This window comes from Sinocyclocheilus grahami, unplaced genomic scaffold (genome assembly GCF_001515645.1).
Source record: "Sinocyclocheilus grahami isolate Dianchi unplaced genomic scaffold, SAMN03320097.WGS_v1.1 scaffold442.1, whole genome shotgun sequence".
NCBI lineage: Eukaryota > Metazoa > Chordata > Actinopteri > Cypriniformes > Cyprinidae > Sinocyclocheilus > Sinocyclocheilus grahami.
Genome location: NW_015505621.1, coordinates 2,112,652 through 2,126,298, shown reverse-complemented (window position 1 = coordinate 2,126,298; position 13,647 = coordinate 2,112,652). Strand labels below are relative to the sequence as shown.

Sequence of the window (13,647 nt, the reverse complement as noted above, 5' to 3'; positions counted from 1 at the left end):
CACTCACTCACTCACACACACACACACACACACTCACACACACACTCACGCTCGCTCACACGCTCACGCTCACTCACACACTCTCATGCTCACTCACACTCTCACGCTCACTCACTCACTCACGCTCACACACTCACTCACTCTCACGCACTCACTCTCACGCAATCACTCACACGCTCACTCACTCACACACACACACACTCACACACACACACTCACGCTCGCTCACACGCTCACGCTCACTCACACACTCTCATGCTCACTCACACTCTCACGCTCACTCACTCACTCACGCTCACACACTCACTCACGCTCACACACTCACTCACTCTCACGCAATCACTCACACGCTCACTCACTCACACACACACACACACACACACACACACACTCACACAAAATAAAATATTTCAGTAACATTAAATATTATATAGCTCTTTGGATTAATATATTACGTAAGAGCGATTGTGCTTTTTTAAAGATGCAGCATCATGACTTACAAAAACATGAAATATAGAGAGCGAATGAGGCTGGTATATCTGACATACAGACGGAATCAGAGTGAGTTAAATTAATTCTACAGTGTGTGTGTAACGGGTCGTTGGTGAGATACAATAATCAGCATGACGCTTTAATTCTGCTCCAATCAGCAACTCTCAACAGAAACTTTACAGCTGAGTGGAAATTCAGCATAACTGCTTATCTAATCTCTCTCTCACACACACGCACACACACACATACTCTCTTTCACACACACTCTGACACACACACACTCTTTCACACACACACACACACACACACACACACACACACACACACACACACACAGCAGATTAAGGGTTTCTGGGTGTCATTTCTTTTTTCAACGCTTCATGCTTGACAAATTTCAAGCACTCACTTTCTGAACTCACAGATCCTCCTCCTCTGCATTCAAGAACAAAAAGTACCACGGTATTACGTTGTTTCTTTGAAGCCCAAGAGAAAAGCATGTAAATGTCTGGAAGTGGAGTAACGAGCCGTCAGCTGCTCATTCTCACACAATCCCTCCGAAACGGCTTTATTTTGTGAGAATGATCAGCTGATTCAACATCATCCCACTGACAACACGACTACATATCACATCAACAAACAAATAAATACATGACATTTACATTCACACATAGAGCAGATGCTTTCATCCAAAGCTGCTTACAAATGAGTAACATCACATGCAATTCATCAAAGTCAACAATATTCACAGTACACAACGGCAGATTTATTAGAAAGTAAAATAAATGAATATTTATTTACTCATTTATATATTTATTTATTATTTTTTATTAAGTAAACATTAAATAAGTACATAATGAATCCATTAACTAAGTAAATAAATAAGTAAACAAGTTAAGTAAATAAATGAAATTCATAAGTACATCAAATTTGACCTTGGAGCACAAAAATACATTGTATGGGTCAAAATTATAGATTTTTCTTTTATGCCAAAAATCATTAGGATATTAAGTAAAGATCATGTTCCATGAAGATATTTAGTAAATTTCCTACCGTAAATATATCAAAACTTAATGTTTGATTAGTAATATGCATTGCTAAGAACTTCATTTGAACAACTTTAAAGATGATTTTCTCAATATTTAGATTTTTTTGCACCCTCAGATTCCAGATTTTCAGATAGCTGTATCTCAGCCAAATAAAAAATTGACCCTTATGACTGGTTTTGTGCTCCAGGTTCACATATGTGTGTGTACTGTGCATATTTATAAATACAAACACATGCATGTATAGATTTAAGAAAAATATGTTACGTTTATATATTAAATATATATATATATATATATGTATATAAATATATATACATGTAAATATTTTCAAAATATATACTGTATGTGTGTGTATTTATATATACATAATAAATATACACAGCATACACATATATTATGTAAACAAAAACTTTTATTTTGAATGCGATTAATCGTGATTAATCATTAGACAACACTTTAAAAAAACAAACTCATCTACATCTTGGATGGCCTGTAGGTGTGTTATTATTTTCACTTTTGGATGAAGTATTCCTTTAAGACCGTGTTCAGCACCTGTATGTTGATCATTTGCTGTTTTGATCAGTGTGTACATGAGTAGCTTCATTCAGAGGTTAATAATCCACAGATATTCTTGAAGTTTGCCCACTTGATCTATGCAGTGTCTTGCTCTGTTTTGCTCATTCTTAAATGTCAGATGTGGGAGCCAGTGCTTTATTTGGATTCCTGTTTTAGGCTGCATGCAAATCTCCCTAAAAGACCTTTGTGCTCTCCAGAGAGAAAACAACAATCCAAACCATAAGAAGAATCTAATGGAGGCGCGGAGGAAGGGCAGAATGGATCGGAGCAAAGAGGAGGAGGAGATGAGCAATGAGCTCCAAAACTTGGTAAACGCTTAATCACAGTCACTGTGTTTTCTCAAGAAAATTGTCAAGGATCGTCTATATTACCGCATATTTGAAAGAAAATTAAAAGCGAAATAAATTTTGCATAAATAATAACAATAACAGCCTGTTGTTTTTTTTAAACCAAAAATATTTCTGTTATTGCAACATTATTTTTCTTGCAATTTGTCCTTGTCCAGTATACTATTTCATAAAGCTGGCATTTTACGCACATGCAATATCAGTGTGAGAATGCAAGCTTTTGGAACGGCTGTTTGAATATTTTTGGGATGTTTTTTTAGGATGTTCGTGGTAAGACTAAAGCAACAGGAACAGGTCTCGTCTACGTAGACGCCTTTACTCGCTTTCACTGCCTCTGGGATGCCAGGTGATGCTTCAGGATGGTTTAATTAATTGACAATAGTTTGCCTAAAATTGAAAAATCTGTCTCTTTTTTTTTCTTTTAATTAAAGGGAAAGTTCACCCAAAAATAAAAAATTCTGTCATTAATTACTCACGCTCATGTCGTTCCAAACTGGTAAGACGTTTGTTCATCTTCGGAACACAAATAAATTTGTGTGAACTATCCCTTTAACAAAAAAAGTCATTTGGGAACCCTTCAAGACTTTCCAGTAGATGCTAATGAAGCATTCAAAGATAGAACATTCTAGTCATATGCATTAAGTTTGTATCAACTTGAATTGAGCATTCGTTTGAAGATGCCTTAAAATAGAAATAGTATTTTTAGTGATTTAATCCCAAAAAGTTGCACTTATTCTTGATACTTAACCTCGTTTTAAATTAGTATTGGTTATTCTGTAACAGTGGGTTGGATGTCTTTGTTTTCAGTCACCCAGAGTGTCCAGCGAGAGTGAGCACTGTGATGGAGATGCTGGAGACGGAAGGCCTGCTGGGACGCTGCGTACGAGTAGAGGTAGAGATACTCTTGTAGTGATGATGAGAACAGGTTTGTACCTGAGTTTTAATTGCTTTAGTTTTGTGTTTAAGGCCAGAGCTGTGTCAGAAGATGAGCTGTTACTCGTTCATACGTAAGTTTATATGCAAGACTGAATAAAGATTGACACCGTTCATCGAGTTGGTTTATGATTATCTTACGCCACATGGGGGAATGTGTTGTGTACAATAGGAAGGAGTATGCAGAGCTGATGAAATCCACTCAGAAAATGACAGAGGAGGAGCTGAAGACTCTGGCTGATAAATATGACTCTGTCTTCCTGCATCCTGTAAGTCACCTAATCACAAGTCTTCACCAGTCTTGTGCTTATTCTTCCATTCCCGATCTTAATCCAGTACATTCCCTGATGTTTCTTAAAGTCAACATGATAATATTGACTATATTGAGCATTATTGCCTATTAGGGTTGCAAAGGGGTGGAACATTTCCGGAAACTTTCCAAAAATCCCTGGAATATTCCAAAAAAATCCTGGAAACTTTCCAAAATTTCTGAAATGTTTCCGAAATTTACTGAATATGTTCCACCTTTTTGCAACCCTATTGCCTATAAAGGACTTGATCATGAATCAAAATCTCTTTTGGCTTATTGTTTTTTTTTTTTTTTTTAATTATACAAAATAATAAAACCTAATAATTAGAATGTGTTTTATTTGTTTATGGTTGCCCAGCAGCATGTCTTTAATTGTGTGAATTTTTGAATTCCTCCAGGAATTTTTCACCTCTGCCTGTCTGGCTGTGGGATCGGTTCTCCAGCTGGTGGATAAGGTGATGACATCACAGCTGCGTAACGGCTTCTCCATCAACAGGTCTCGTTGCATCTGTTATTCTTAGCAGTTCTAATATACTGTAGATCATTGATCTATTTGAGTTACTGTTTTTTTTCCTGTACGCGCAGGCCTCCTGGTCACCACGCTCATGCAGATAAGATGAACGGCTGCTGTATGTTTAACCATCTGGCCGTAGCAGCGCGCTACGCTCAGAAACAGCATGGAGTTAAACGGTGAGAGTCTGCATGTCTTGCTGTACCGTCACATTTTTATTTGCACTTTTAATTTATTAAAGACATTTTGAAATTGACCTTCTTGATGAGCGATTCATAGATGCACATCTAGTATAGATATAAAAATGTTTGTTTTCATATTTTTTCATCAAGCAATGACTTTCTTCACCTCTGAAATGTCTTTTTTTTCTGATGTGAACTGAACTGAATGTGTTGCAAACATCGTTTCATGTTGACTTTAATGAAATGTATGGTTTGAGAGTCTATAGCATGAGTTTTTTTTCCTTCAGAGTTCTAATTGTGGATTGGGATGTGCATCACGGACAGGGAATCCAGTATATTTTTGAAGAGGATCCCAGGTATATTTGTCCGTATCTGAAGCACCGTGTTACATTACGTCATATTGCATTTATTCTGTATGAATGTCTGTCATTTGTAAAGATTCTCTCTCTGTCTTCCCGTGTGGCAGTGTGCTGTATTTCTCAGTGCACAGATATGAAGACGGCTCGTTCTGGCCGCACCTCAAGGAGTCTGACAGCAGTTCGGTGGGTTCAGGAGCAGGACAGGGCTACAATATCAACCTGCCCTGGAACAAGGTACACCACGCTAATTTACTCTGCTTGTCAGTGTTGACGTGACTCATTTCAAGAGATTAACAAATGTATATGTGACCCTGGACCACAAAACCAGTCATAAGGGTCAATTTTTTGAAATTGAGATTCAGACATCATCTGAAAGCTGAATAAATAAGCTTTCCATTGATGTATGGTTTGGCCGAGATACAACTATTTGAAAATCTGCAATCTGAGGGTGCAAAAAATCTAAATATTGAGAAAATCGCCTTTAAAGTTGTCCAAATTAAGTGCTTAGTGATGCATATTATTAATCAAAAATTTAGTTTTGATACATTAACGGTAGGAAATTTACAAAATATCTTCATGGAACATGATCTTTACTTAATATCCTAATGATTTTTGGCATAAAAGAAAAATAGATAATTTTGACCGATACAATGTTTTTTTGGCTATTGCTACAAATATACCCCAGCGACTTAAGACTGGTTTTGTGCTCCAGGGTCACATATTTGCATACAGAAGTCCTAAAAACATCTGTTTAAATTAAAAAGTTGAAAATGGTCATGCAAACTAAAGTATCACTAATATTATACTGGACTATAAGTGACAAAATAAAATGCTATGGTAATGTGGTGAGTTGGTGCTGAATATGGCCTGATCTCTTTATTTAACGGCAGATAGGGATGGAGGATGGAGATTACATCACAGCTTTCCAGCAGCTACTCCTGCCTGTGGCGTATGAGGTACACCTGTCAGATCAGTCACCTGCACATCTGGAATGAATGCTTTATTGTTTATTAATGACTGATCTCTTGTGTATGTGCTGCACAGTTCCAGCCTCAGCTGGTGTTAGTGGCGGCCGGATTTGACTCTGTGATCGGTGACCCAATGGTGAGATGCTCAGCTTCAGTCTCTTTAATAACATTTTCAAAAACTCCTTGCATTTGAATTCTTTAAAACATTCTTTATGTCTAGGGTGAGATGCGAGTGAGTCCACAGTGCTTCTCCATCCTGACCCACATGCTGAAAGGTGTAGCACAGGGACGACTTGTGCTGGCTCTTGAGGTACGATCGTATTATGCCACGAGAGAATAAAATCTTCTTCTTTGGGGTTAACATCTCACTCAGACTCACTAGTGTTTCATCTGTTAGGGTGGATATAACCTCCAGTCCACAGCAGAGGGTGTTTGTGCTAGTGTGAGGTCACTGCTGGGTGACCCTTGCCCTCATCTGATCTCTCCTGGTGCTCCGAGTGAAAGGTGAGTGAACTGAGGAACACATCTCCCTGCGTTCTCTTACATTTCTTTGTGTTATGCTCGGTTTTATTTTGATGTTTTGTTGCAGTGCCCTGAAGTCCATCTCAAAGACCATCTCAGCCTTGTATCCATTTTGGAAGAGTCTTCAGACGTTTGGTAAGAATTACCAAAAGACAAGAATTATTATTTACAAATAAACTGATTAAATCACCATCATTATATTGGTGCAGATATGAAACATTAAGACTCAATTAAAAGTACAGTTTGATCACCCTGTATTATGGAAAATGTAGTTATTAAATACATTTATTAATAAATAAATATATTTAAAAGTCTATCTTTACAAAAAAAAAAGTATGTATTTTTAATATCCCCTAATATTTAATTGGCTAGAAATTGCCCTCTATAAAAATCTCTACAAAATTATCTTTAAAAATCCTTATCACTAATCACTGGAAATTCATTGGTCATTGATGTTATTATATTATTGTCATCTGCAGATATAAAGAAAGCATTCATCGCCATTTTTGTTCAGAAATGATTTGGTACATCTGGTACCATTGCAAGATTAACAGGCGCAAATATTTCTGTTTTCTGCGGCTCTTGAATGTGTGTGTTTGATCTTCAGAGGGTGGTCCTCTGTCCGATGTCCCTCCCCTGCCCGCTCCAGTGTGTGCAGAAGTGAAGGCTTCCTCTCTGATCACTGGACTAGTTTACGACCAGAGAATGATGCTTCATCACAACATGTGGGATGGGTGAGAGCATTAATAACATAACACCACAGTATCCCTGTGAAAAGTGACAATTTTCTTTTTTTGAGTGGTTTGATTACTTGGTTGTACATAACATATATAAGATGAGGATGTATTGATTCCCACAGTCATCATCCAGAGCTCCCTCAGAGAATTTCACGCATCTTTTGCCGGCATGAGGAGTTGGGTCTGCTGTCCCGTTGCCTTCGGATACCAGCTCGCCTAGCAACAGAAGAAGAGCTGGCACTCTGTCACAGGTGACATTCAAACGAGTAAATCAATATCGACCACATTACTGTAGAAAAAATTAAATACAAATCAAATTTAATTTAATTTGCATAATTAACATTTCTGCAATCCTGTTTAGTGGTGATTTCTTACTAAAACGAATGTTGTACACTACATTTGATCCAATTCGTGTCTGTTTATCTCTTTAGTTCTGAGCACATAAGCACTATAAAGAGTACAGAGCACATGAAGCCCAGAGATCTGCACAGACTGGGAAACGATTACAACTCCATCTACATAAGTAATGAGAGCTACACCTGCGCCCTGATGGCCGCTGGCTCGTGTTTTAACTCCGTACAGGCCATACTCACAGGCCAGGTGTGTCATTTTGTGATCTTCATAAGTAATACACTTTTTTAACATGTTTCAGTATACTGTATAATGTATTCAGTATACTGTATGCCACAGAAGTACTGCTTGAATTTGTTCCCAGGTCTCCTCAGTTGTTTGTTTGGTCATGTAGGTGAGAAACGGCGTGGCCATAGTCCGTCCTCCTGGTCATCATGCAGAGAAAGACACAGCTTGTGGTTTCTGTTTCTTTAATACGGCCGCTTTGACCGCACGCTATGCCCAGTGCACCACTCACGAGTCTCTACGCGTCCTCATCCTCGATTGGGATGTTCATCATGGAAACGGCACACAGCACATCTTTGAGGAGGATGACAGGTTTGTCCAGTCCAACAGTCAACCATAATCAAATACAGTACATATACAGTAGTGGCCTGGATCAGTGATGATGATGATGATCAAATCTAGTATTTAACTTCCACATCATTCAACAACAGCCTGTTTACAAAGTTGCATTCATAAAACAGTCAGTGCTAAAGTGTGATAGTTAGTGCATCATAACCATGAATCTAAATGCCTAATTTTTGCAGTTTTGTTTTGTCTGGGTGGATAGGCAAAAGGGGTTTGCATTATTAATGTGTCCTCTTTATGTTGTCAAATGTATAAATATCGTTGTTTGAGATCAGTCGCAGTGCTGACCTATCAAATGTCTTTCTGTTCTCCCAGTGTTCTGTACATCTCTCTGCATCGCTACGAAGACGGGACATTCTTCCCCAGTTCGGAGGATGCTAACTATGATAAGGTGGGGCAAGCGAAAGGCAGAGGATACAATGTCAACATCCCCTGGAGTGGAGGAAAGATGGGAGACCCAGAATACTTGGCGGCTTTCCATCACATAGTGATGCCGATAGCCAGAGAGGTAAAATCGCAACATATGTTCCTATTTACCTGATGTTGTTTGGAGTTAAACACTAAATGAATAGTGTTGTCTGTGTTCTAGTTTGCCCCAGAGCTGGTGCTGGTGTCTGCTGGGTTTGATGCAGCACGAGGTGATCCGTTAGGAGGGTATCAGGTGACCCCAGAGGGCTACGCCCACCTCACCCATCAGTTAATGAGCCTGGCTGCAGGAAGAGTGCTAGTCATACTGGAGGTGGGTTATATTCACTCGCACATTCACAATGTTTGCACTTTGTACTGTTAAGTTTTTCAGTGGCTTATGCTGAAATCAATACCTAGAGAATGTCTGTAGACACCAGACAAATTTAAAGATGTCAAATGAGACATATCACAGTTTCCAATTTAAGAATAACTCATTTTCGAAAATTTGCTCATTGCTGGCAAAATCTAAGGTTCACGTGACACTGAAGACGAGTAATGATGCTGAAATTCAGCTTTGATCACAGGAATAAATTAGGCTACATTTTATAATATATTCAAATATGAAAATGTTATTTTAAACTGTAATAATGATTCACAATATTACTGTTTTTACTGTATTCTTGATCAAATAATGCAGCTTTGGTGAGCATTCTTTCAAAAACATTTATGATGTCATCTTTCCCTTTTCACCATAGGGAGGATATAACCTCACCTCCATCTCTGAGTCAATGTCCATGTGCACCAGTATGTTGCTGGGAGACTCTCTTCCACCTCTAGACCATCTGCCACCTCCAAAGACCAATGCCACTGTCACGATTAACAGTGTCCTGCGTGCTCTCGCCCCCTTCTGGAGCTCCCTGAGAATACAGAGTGAGTTTGCATATCGAAAAGTGTGCTTCCTGTTAAGTCTGAAGAATTCAGTTGTAAGAACGGGATAATTGTTTGAATGCAACATGCTTTCGTTTTTGTGTTTATATCAGTTCCAGAGTCACTTCGTTTGGCTTTGCCATCTCCTAAACCGAAAGGCAAGCGGGCATCGGCGGGCAAGGGCAAGAAATCTCCTCGCCACTCCACCCCTGCCCAAAGTCCTGGACAGACACCGCAGCATCTTCAGCAGTCCGGCCTTGATGAGCTCAGTAAGGACCTGCTCTCTCTGAATCTCAACACGAGTTCCTCATCTAACCCCAGCCCAGCTTCAATCCCCATCGGAGGAGCCAGACGGAAGGTGAAACCCACCCCACAGAGGGATTCAGCAGACCGGGAGTCAGATTCACCCCTAAAACTCAAGTCAGAGAAAACCAGAGCTGTAGACGACACGCATGCGGAGATTACGGCGGTAAAAACAGAGACACCTGGAAGCATTCTCTAATGTCATTAGCAGTATGTTTTTGGTGACTAGTGATGTATTCATCATCAAAAATGGTCTGTTGAACAGGACCGGACCATCCCAGAGTCTGTGGTCACTGGAAATTCAGCTGCCGTGGATGACCAGGAGAACTCCGTGCTGGAGGCTGCTGGTGGTCAAGCCACTATGATGTCAGTTTTAGAACGTGTCTTTGGAGCACAAGCCACGGATTTGGTAACGTACTAAAGTTATGTTAGCATAGTAACATTGCAGTTAAATGTGGCCATACATTTAGTTATGTATTTTTTTTATTATTACTACTATTAAATATCTAAATAAATATTTTATAGTAGTAATAATAAAAAATAAATAAATATATATTATATAAATGATTATATTATATTAATTATATAAATTATATATATATTAAAAACAATAAAAATAAATGATATGTATATAGAATATTATATTTTATTATTGTTTATGATGTATTATTATTTATTATTATATTTAATTATTCTATATTCATATTTTAAAGTATAGATATTTATTAGTAGTAAATAGATAAATACTAATTTAAATACAAAGATAATTAAGTAATAAAAATAATTTTAAAAAACTTAAAATTAAAATGTTTATTTATGATGTGTCCTTTGACAGCTCTTTGGTCTTGGCCATGGTGGAGTTTGGAGTGTGACTGTTTGAGGTTGTGGACAGGGGTCTTTTATACTGATAACAAGTTCAAACAGAAGCCATTAATACAGGTAACGAGTGGAGGACAGAGGAGCCTCTTAAAGAAGAAGTTACAGGTCTGTGAGAGCCAGAAATCTTGCTTGTTTGTAGGTGACCAAATACTTATTTTACCGAGGAATTTACCAATTAATTCTTTAAAAATCCTACAATGTGATTTTCTGGATTTTTTTTTCTCATTTTGTCTCTCATATTTGAGGTATACCTATGATGAAAATTATAGGCCTCTCTCATCTTTTTAAGTGGGAGAACTTGCACAATTGGTGGCTGACTAAATACTTTTTTGCCCCACTGTATATACAGTATATGTACAAAGCTGGGTAGATTACTTACAAATTGTAGTCATTACAGATTCCAGATTATATGACAAAAATTGTGATTAGTAACATAATCCATTACATTACACATTTTACTACTACTTTTAGATTACTTTGACCTAACCCGTTTATCACATTGATTGAAATAGGATAATGTTGTACCATATGATATAAAAAAGGAGTAAGAAAATGTACTCTATTCTGTTTGTTGTTATTAACAAAATGAAGTGCATTAAACATTACATTATCAGGGTTTCCCAGCTGGGGTTCGTGAAGGAACTGCAGGGGGTTTGAAAAGTTAATAATTCATTAAATCATAAAACTGTAAAATTAAAATAAGGCATTTTAAAATTACATCAATCAAAATAAAATGCTTACTAAAAAAATTTTATATTTTATTTGTTTAATGCTAGTTTATTGCTATTGTGCGAATAATATGTAATCAATAAAAAAGTAACTGTAGTCTGATTCCGATTTAATCTAATTATAAGTACTTAATTTTTGGAATCTGATTACATAATCCAGATTACACGTAATCAGTTACTATCCAACTCTGTATGCATATATATATATATATGTTGGTGAATTTAAGAATGTTGTTGTCACTGAGAACTGGAGCTGGCGATATTGTAAATGTGAATTTAAATGGTGATACAATCATGTGGCTTTTGTTGCTAGGACACCATGTATGCGGTGGACCCGTTGCCATGGTGCCCACACTTGGAGTCAGTGCGACCGGTGCCCGCAGGTGGCATCGATGTCTTCCTGCCATGTGAAGAGTGTGGAGGTGATACAGAAAACTGGATCTGCCTCTTCTGCTACAAGGTGACTGCTAATGATGCTCAAAGTCACAGCAAAAACAACACATAGAATAGATGAGCCAAACTCATTCACGTAGCAGCTTTACAGAGTGCTGAATGAAGTTTAGAGTTACGGCTTGTCACTGGCAACAGTGATGCACACTGGGTCTCATTCACTAAGCGTGCATGCAAATGCAAAAAATGTGGGAAATGTCTGAAAAAATGTAGGATGTAAGGGAATGTACATCACTTCAATCCTATATATGAGTTGTTAGTTTTTAAGAATGCACCGAAAATAGTGAATGATTCAATTCATGTTTTATTTGCAATATATAAATTATTACTCATCAGGGAATACATGGAATTACATTGCTCCACTGTGTAAAAGCAATCATTACAAAAAAATAATTTGTACCTCAGGTGCTCTGCGGGCGTTATGTGAAGCAGCACATGGTGACCCACGGACAGGAGTCGGGTCACCCTATGGTGCTGAGCTTCGCTGACCTCTCTGTCTGGTGCTACGCTTGTGAGTCATACGTCCACAACAAGGTGTGTGCCGCCCAGATCACGGGCCTGTACTCTGCTGAATGATGAATGACAACATGTTCATTTTGTATTGTTGTAATATTGTACAATTAATTAAATTGTAACTGTCAGATTTAACATGCACATTTTCAGTACATATGTACAACAACTGTGTCACTGTCTGTCTCTGCACACACAGGTGCTCCATGAAGCCAAAAATACCGCTCACCTCGTGAAGTTTGGAGAGGAGATTCCTCCTTTCAACTAAACCAGCAGAGAGAAGTAAGCGTGTGTTTGCATGCATGTAGATGCAGTGAAGAGACCAAACTGAACTGTAGTGGAAGCAAGTTTCTTCAGCTCGTCTGTCTTCCTTCCTCACTTGTGTGTCTTGAACTTCCAACTATATTTCATAGATTCTCCTTGTGCCAATTGTGAGGTACTGATTTTATTAACGGAATTTGTTTGATCTTAAAGGAAATCTTGGTTTTTAAAAGCTGCCCTCTCTTTTTTTTCCAAACAATACTTTGATTTTATGAAGAGTTCTTTCAGAGGAATGGTAGCATGGTGCTAAAACCACACCAGCCAAATCTGTAGTATTTAGTGTTTCAAATGTATTACGTTCTCAATGCACAACCAACAGCGTTTGCACCGCACTGTTGAAGCATTCCTGTCTTCATTGTATGACTCCAGGCCAAGACGATCCAACTGTGGAAATTACAAAACCACCTTAAACTGAAAGCAATAAACAGTGCAATATTTACTGAAACAGCATCTGAGGACTGGCTGTAATGAGTTACTTTGTGTTTCTTTTCTTTTTTTAATGTTTATTTTTGCACAAACACAGTGACCTTTGGAAACTCTCACTTTGTAACTCTTGATACATGTTGCATTCTAAATAAAAACTCTTCTGTTCCATGCTTCTTCTGTTCTATAATTATACACTCTCAGAAAAAAGGTATATAAGCGGTCACTGGGCCGGTACCCTTTCAAAAAGTACACCTTTGTGCCTTATTTACTCATAAAGGTTGCAATACTAGTACCAAATGTGTTCAAATAAGAAATATATATAAATTCAATATTACATATATTAGACAGTTACTGTATGTGTGTATATATATATATATATTAACTAATACTTTTACAACAAACATAAATATATATACATATTGAATATGTATAATGGTGTTTTATTTTCTTTAGATATGCTGATTTAAAAAAAAGAGTTATAGTGTTTTATTTTTTAAAATAGACCTCCCTCTAAAAAATTACAGGCCTCTCTCATCTTTTTAAGTGGGAGAACTTGCACAATTGGTGGCTGACTAAATACTTTTTTTCCCCACTGTATATATATATTAGGGCTGTAGCTATCAATTATTTTAGTAATTATTTTATGTGTATATGTGTGTTTGTATATATATTTGTATATATATGTATATCTATATATATATATATATATATATATATATCAGGGGCGTTTC

At 37.5% G+C, this 13,647-nt stretch overlaps 1 protein-coding gene across 1 annotated transcript; it reads left to right on the top strand.

Moving 5' to 3' along the window:
* The first annotated feature begins 2,276 nt into the window (after nucleotides 1-2,276).
* LOC107552211 (histone deacetylase 6-like) lies at nucleotides 2,277-13,079 on the top strand. Its single transcript, XM_016234059.1, has 26 exons — nucleotides 2,277-2,422; nucleotides 2,722-2,807; nucleotides 3,269-3,353; nucleotides 3,428-3,468; nucleotides 3,567-3,663; nucleotides 4,103-4,200; nucleotides 4,290-4,394; nucleotides 4,685-4,753; nucleotides 4,864-4,990; nucleotides 5,647-5,712; nucleotides 5,801-5,860; nucleotides 5,945-6,034; nucleotides 6,122-6,228; nucleotides 6,314-6,381; nucleotides 6,854-6,980; nucleotides 7,106-7,234; nucleotides 7,415-7,583; nucleotides 7,729-7,931; nucleotides 8,280-8,472; nucleotides 8,554-8,703; nucleotides 9,128-9,302; nucleotides 9,413-9,768; nucleotides 9,868-10,011; nucleotides 11,523-11,669; nucleotides 12,065-12,193; nucleotides 12,369-13,079. Exons 1-26 carry the CDS (start codon nucleotides 2,348-2,350, stop codon nucleotides 12,435-12,437), a joined length of 3,165 nt encoding a protein of 1,054 aa, XP_016089545.1. The 5' UTR covers nucleotides 2,277-2,347; the 3' UTR covers nucleotides 12,438-13,079.
* The last annotated feature ends 568 nt before the right edge of the window (nucleotides 13,080-13,647 follow it).

Coding starts and splice junctions, on each gene's coding strand:
- LOC107552211 (XM_016234059.1), top strand. CDS start 2,348: ATGGAGGCGCGGAGGAAGGGCAGAATGGATCGGAGCAAAGAGGAGGAG. Junction 6,229..6,313: donor CCTGGTGCTCCGAGTGAAAG/GTGAGTGAACTG, acceptor GTTTTGTTGCAG/TGCCCTGAAGTCCATCTCAA. Junction 10,012..11,522: donor GAGCACAAGCCACGGATTTG/GTAACGTACTAA, acceptor TTTTGTTGCTAG/GACACCATGTATGCGGTGGA.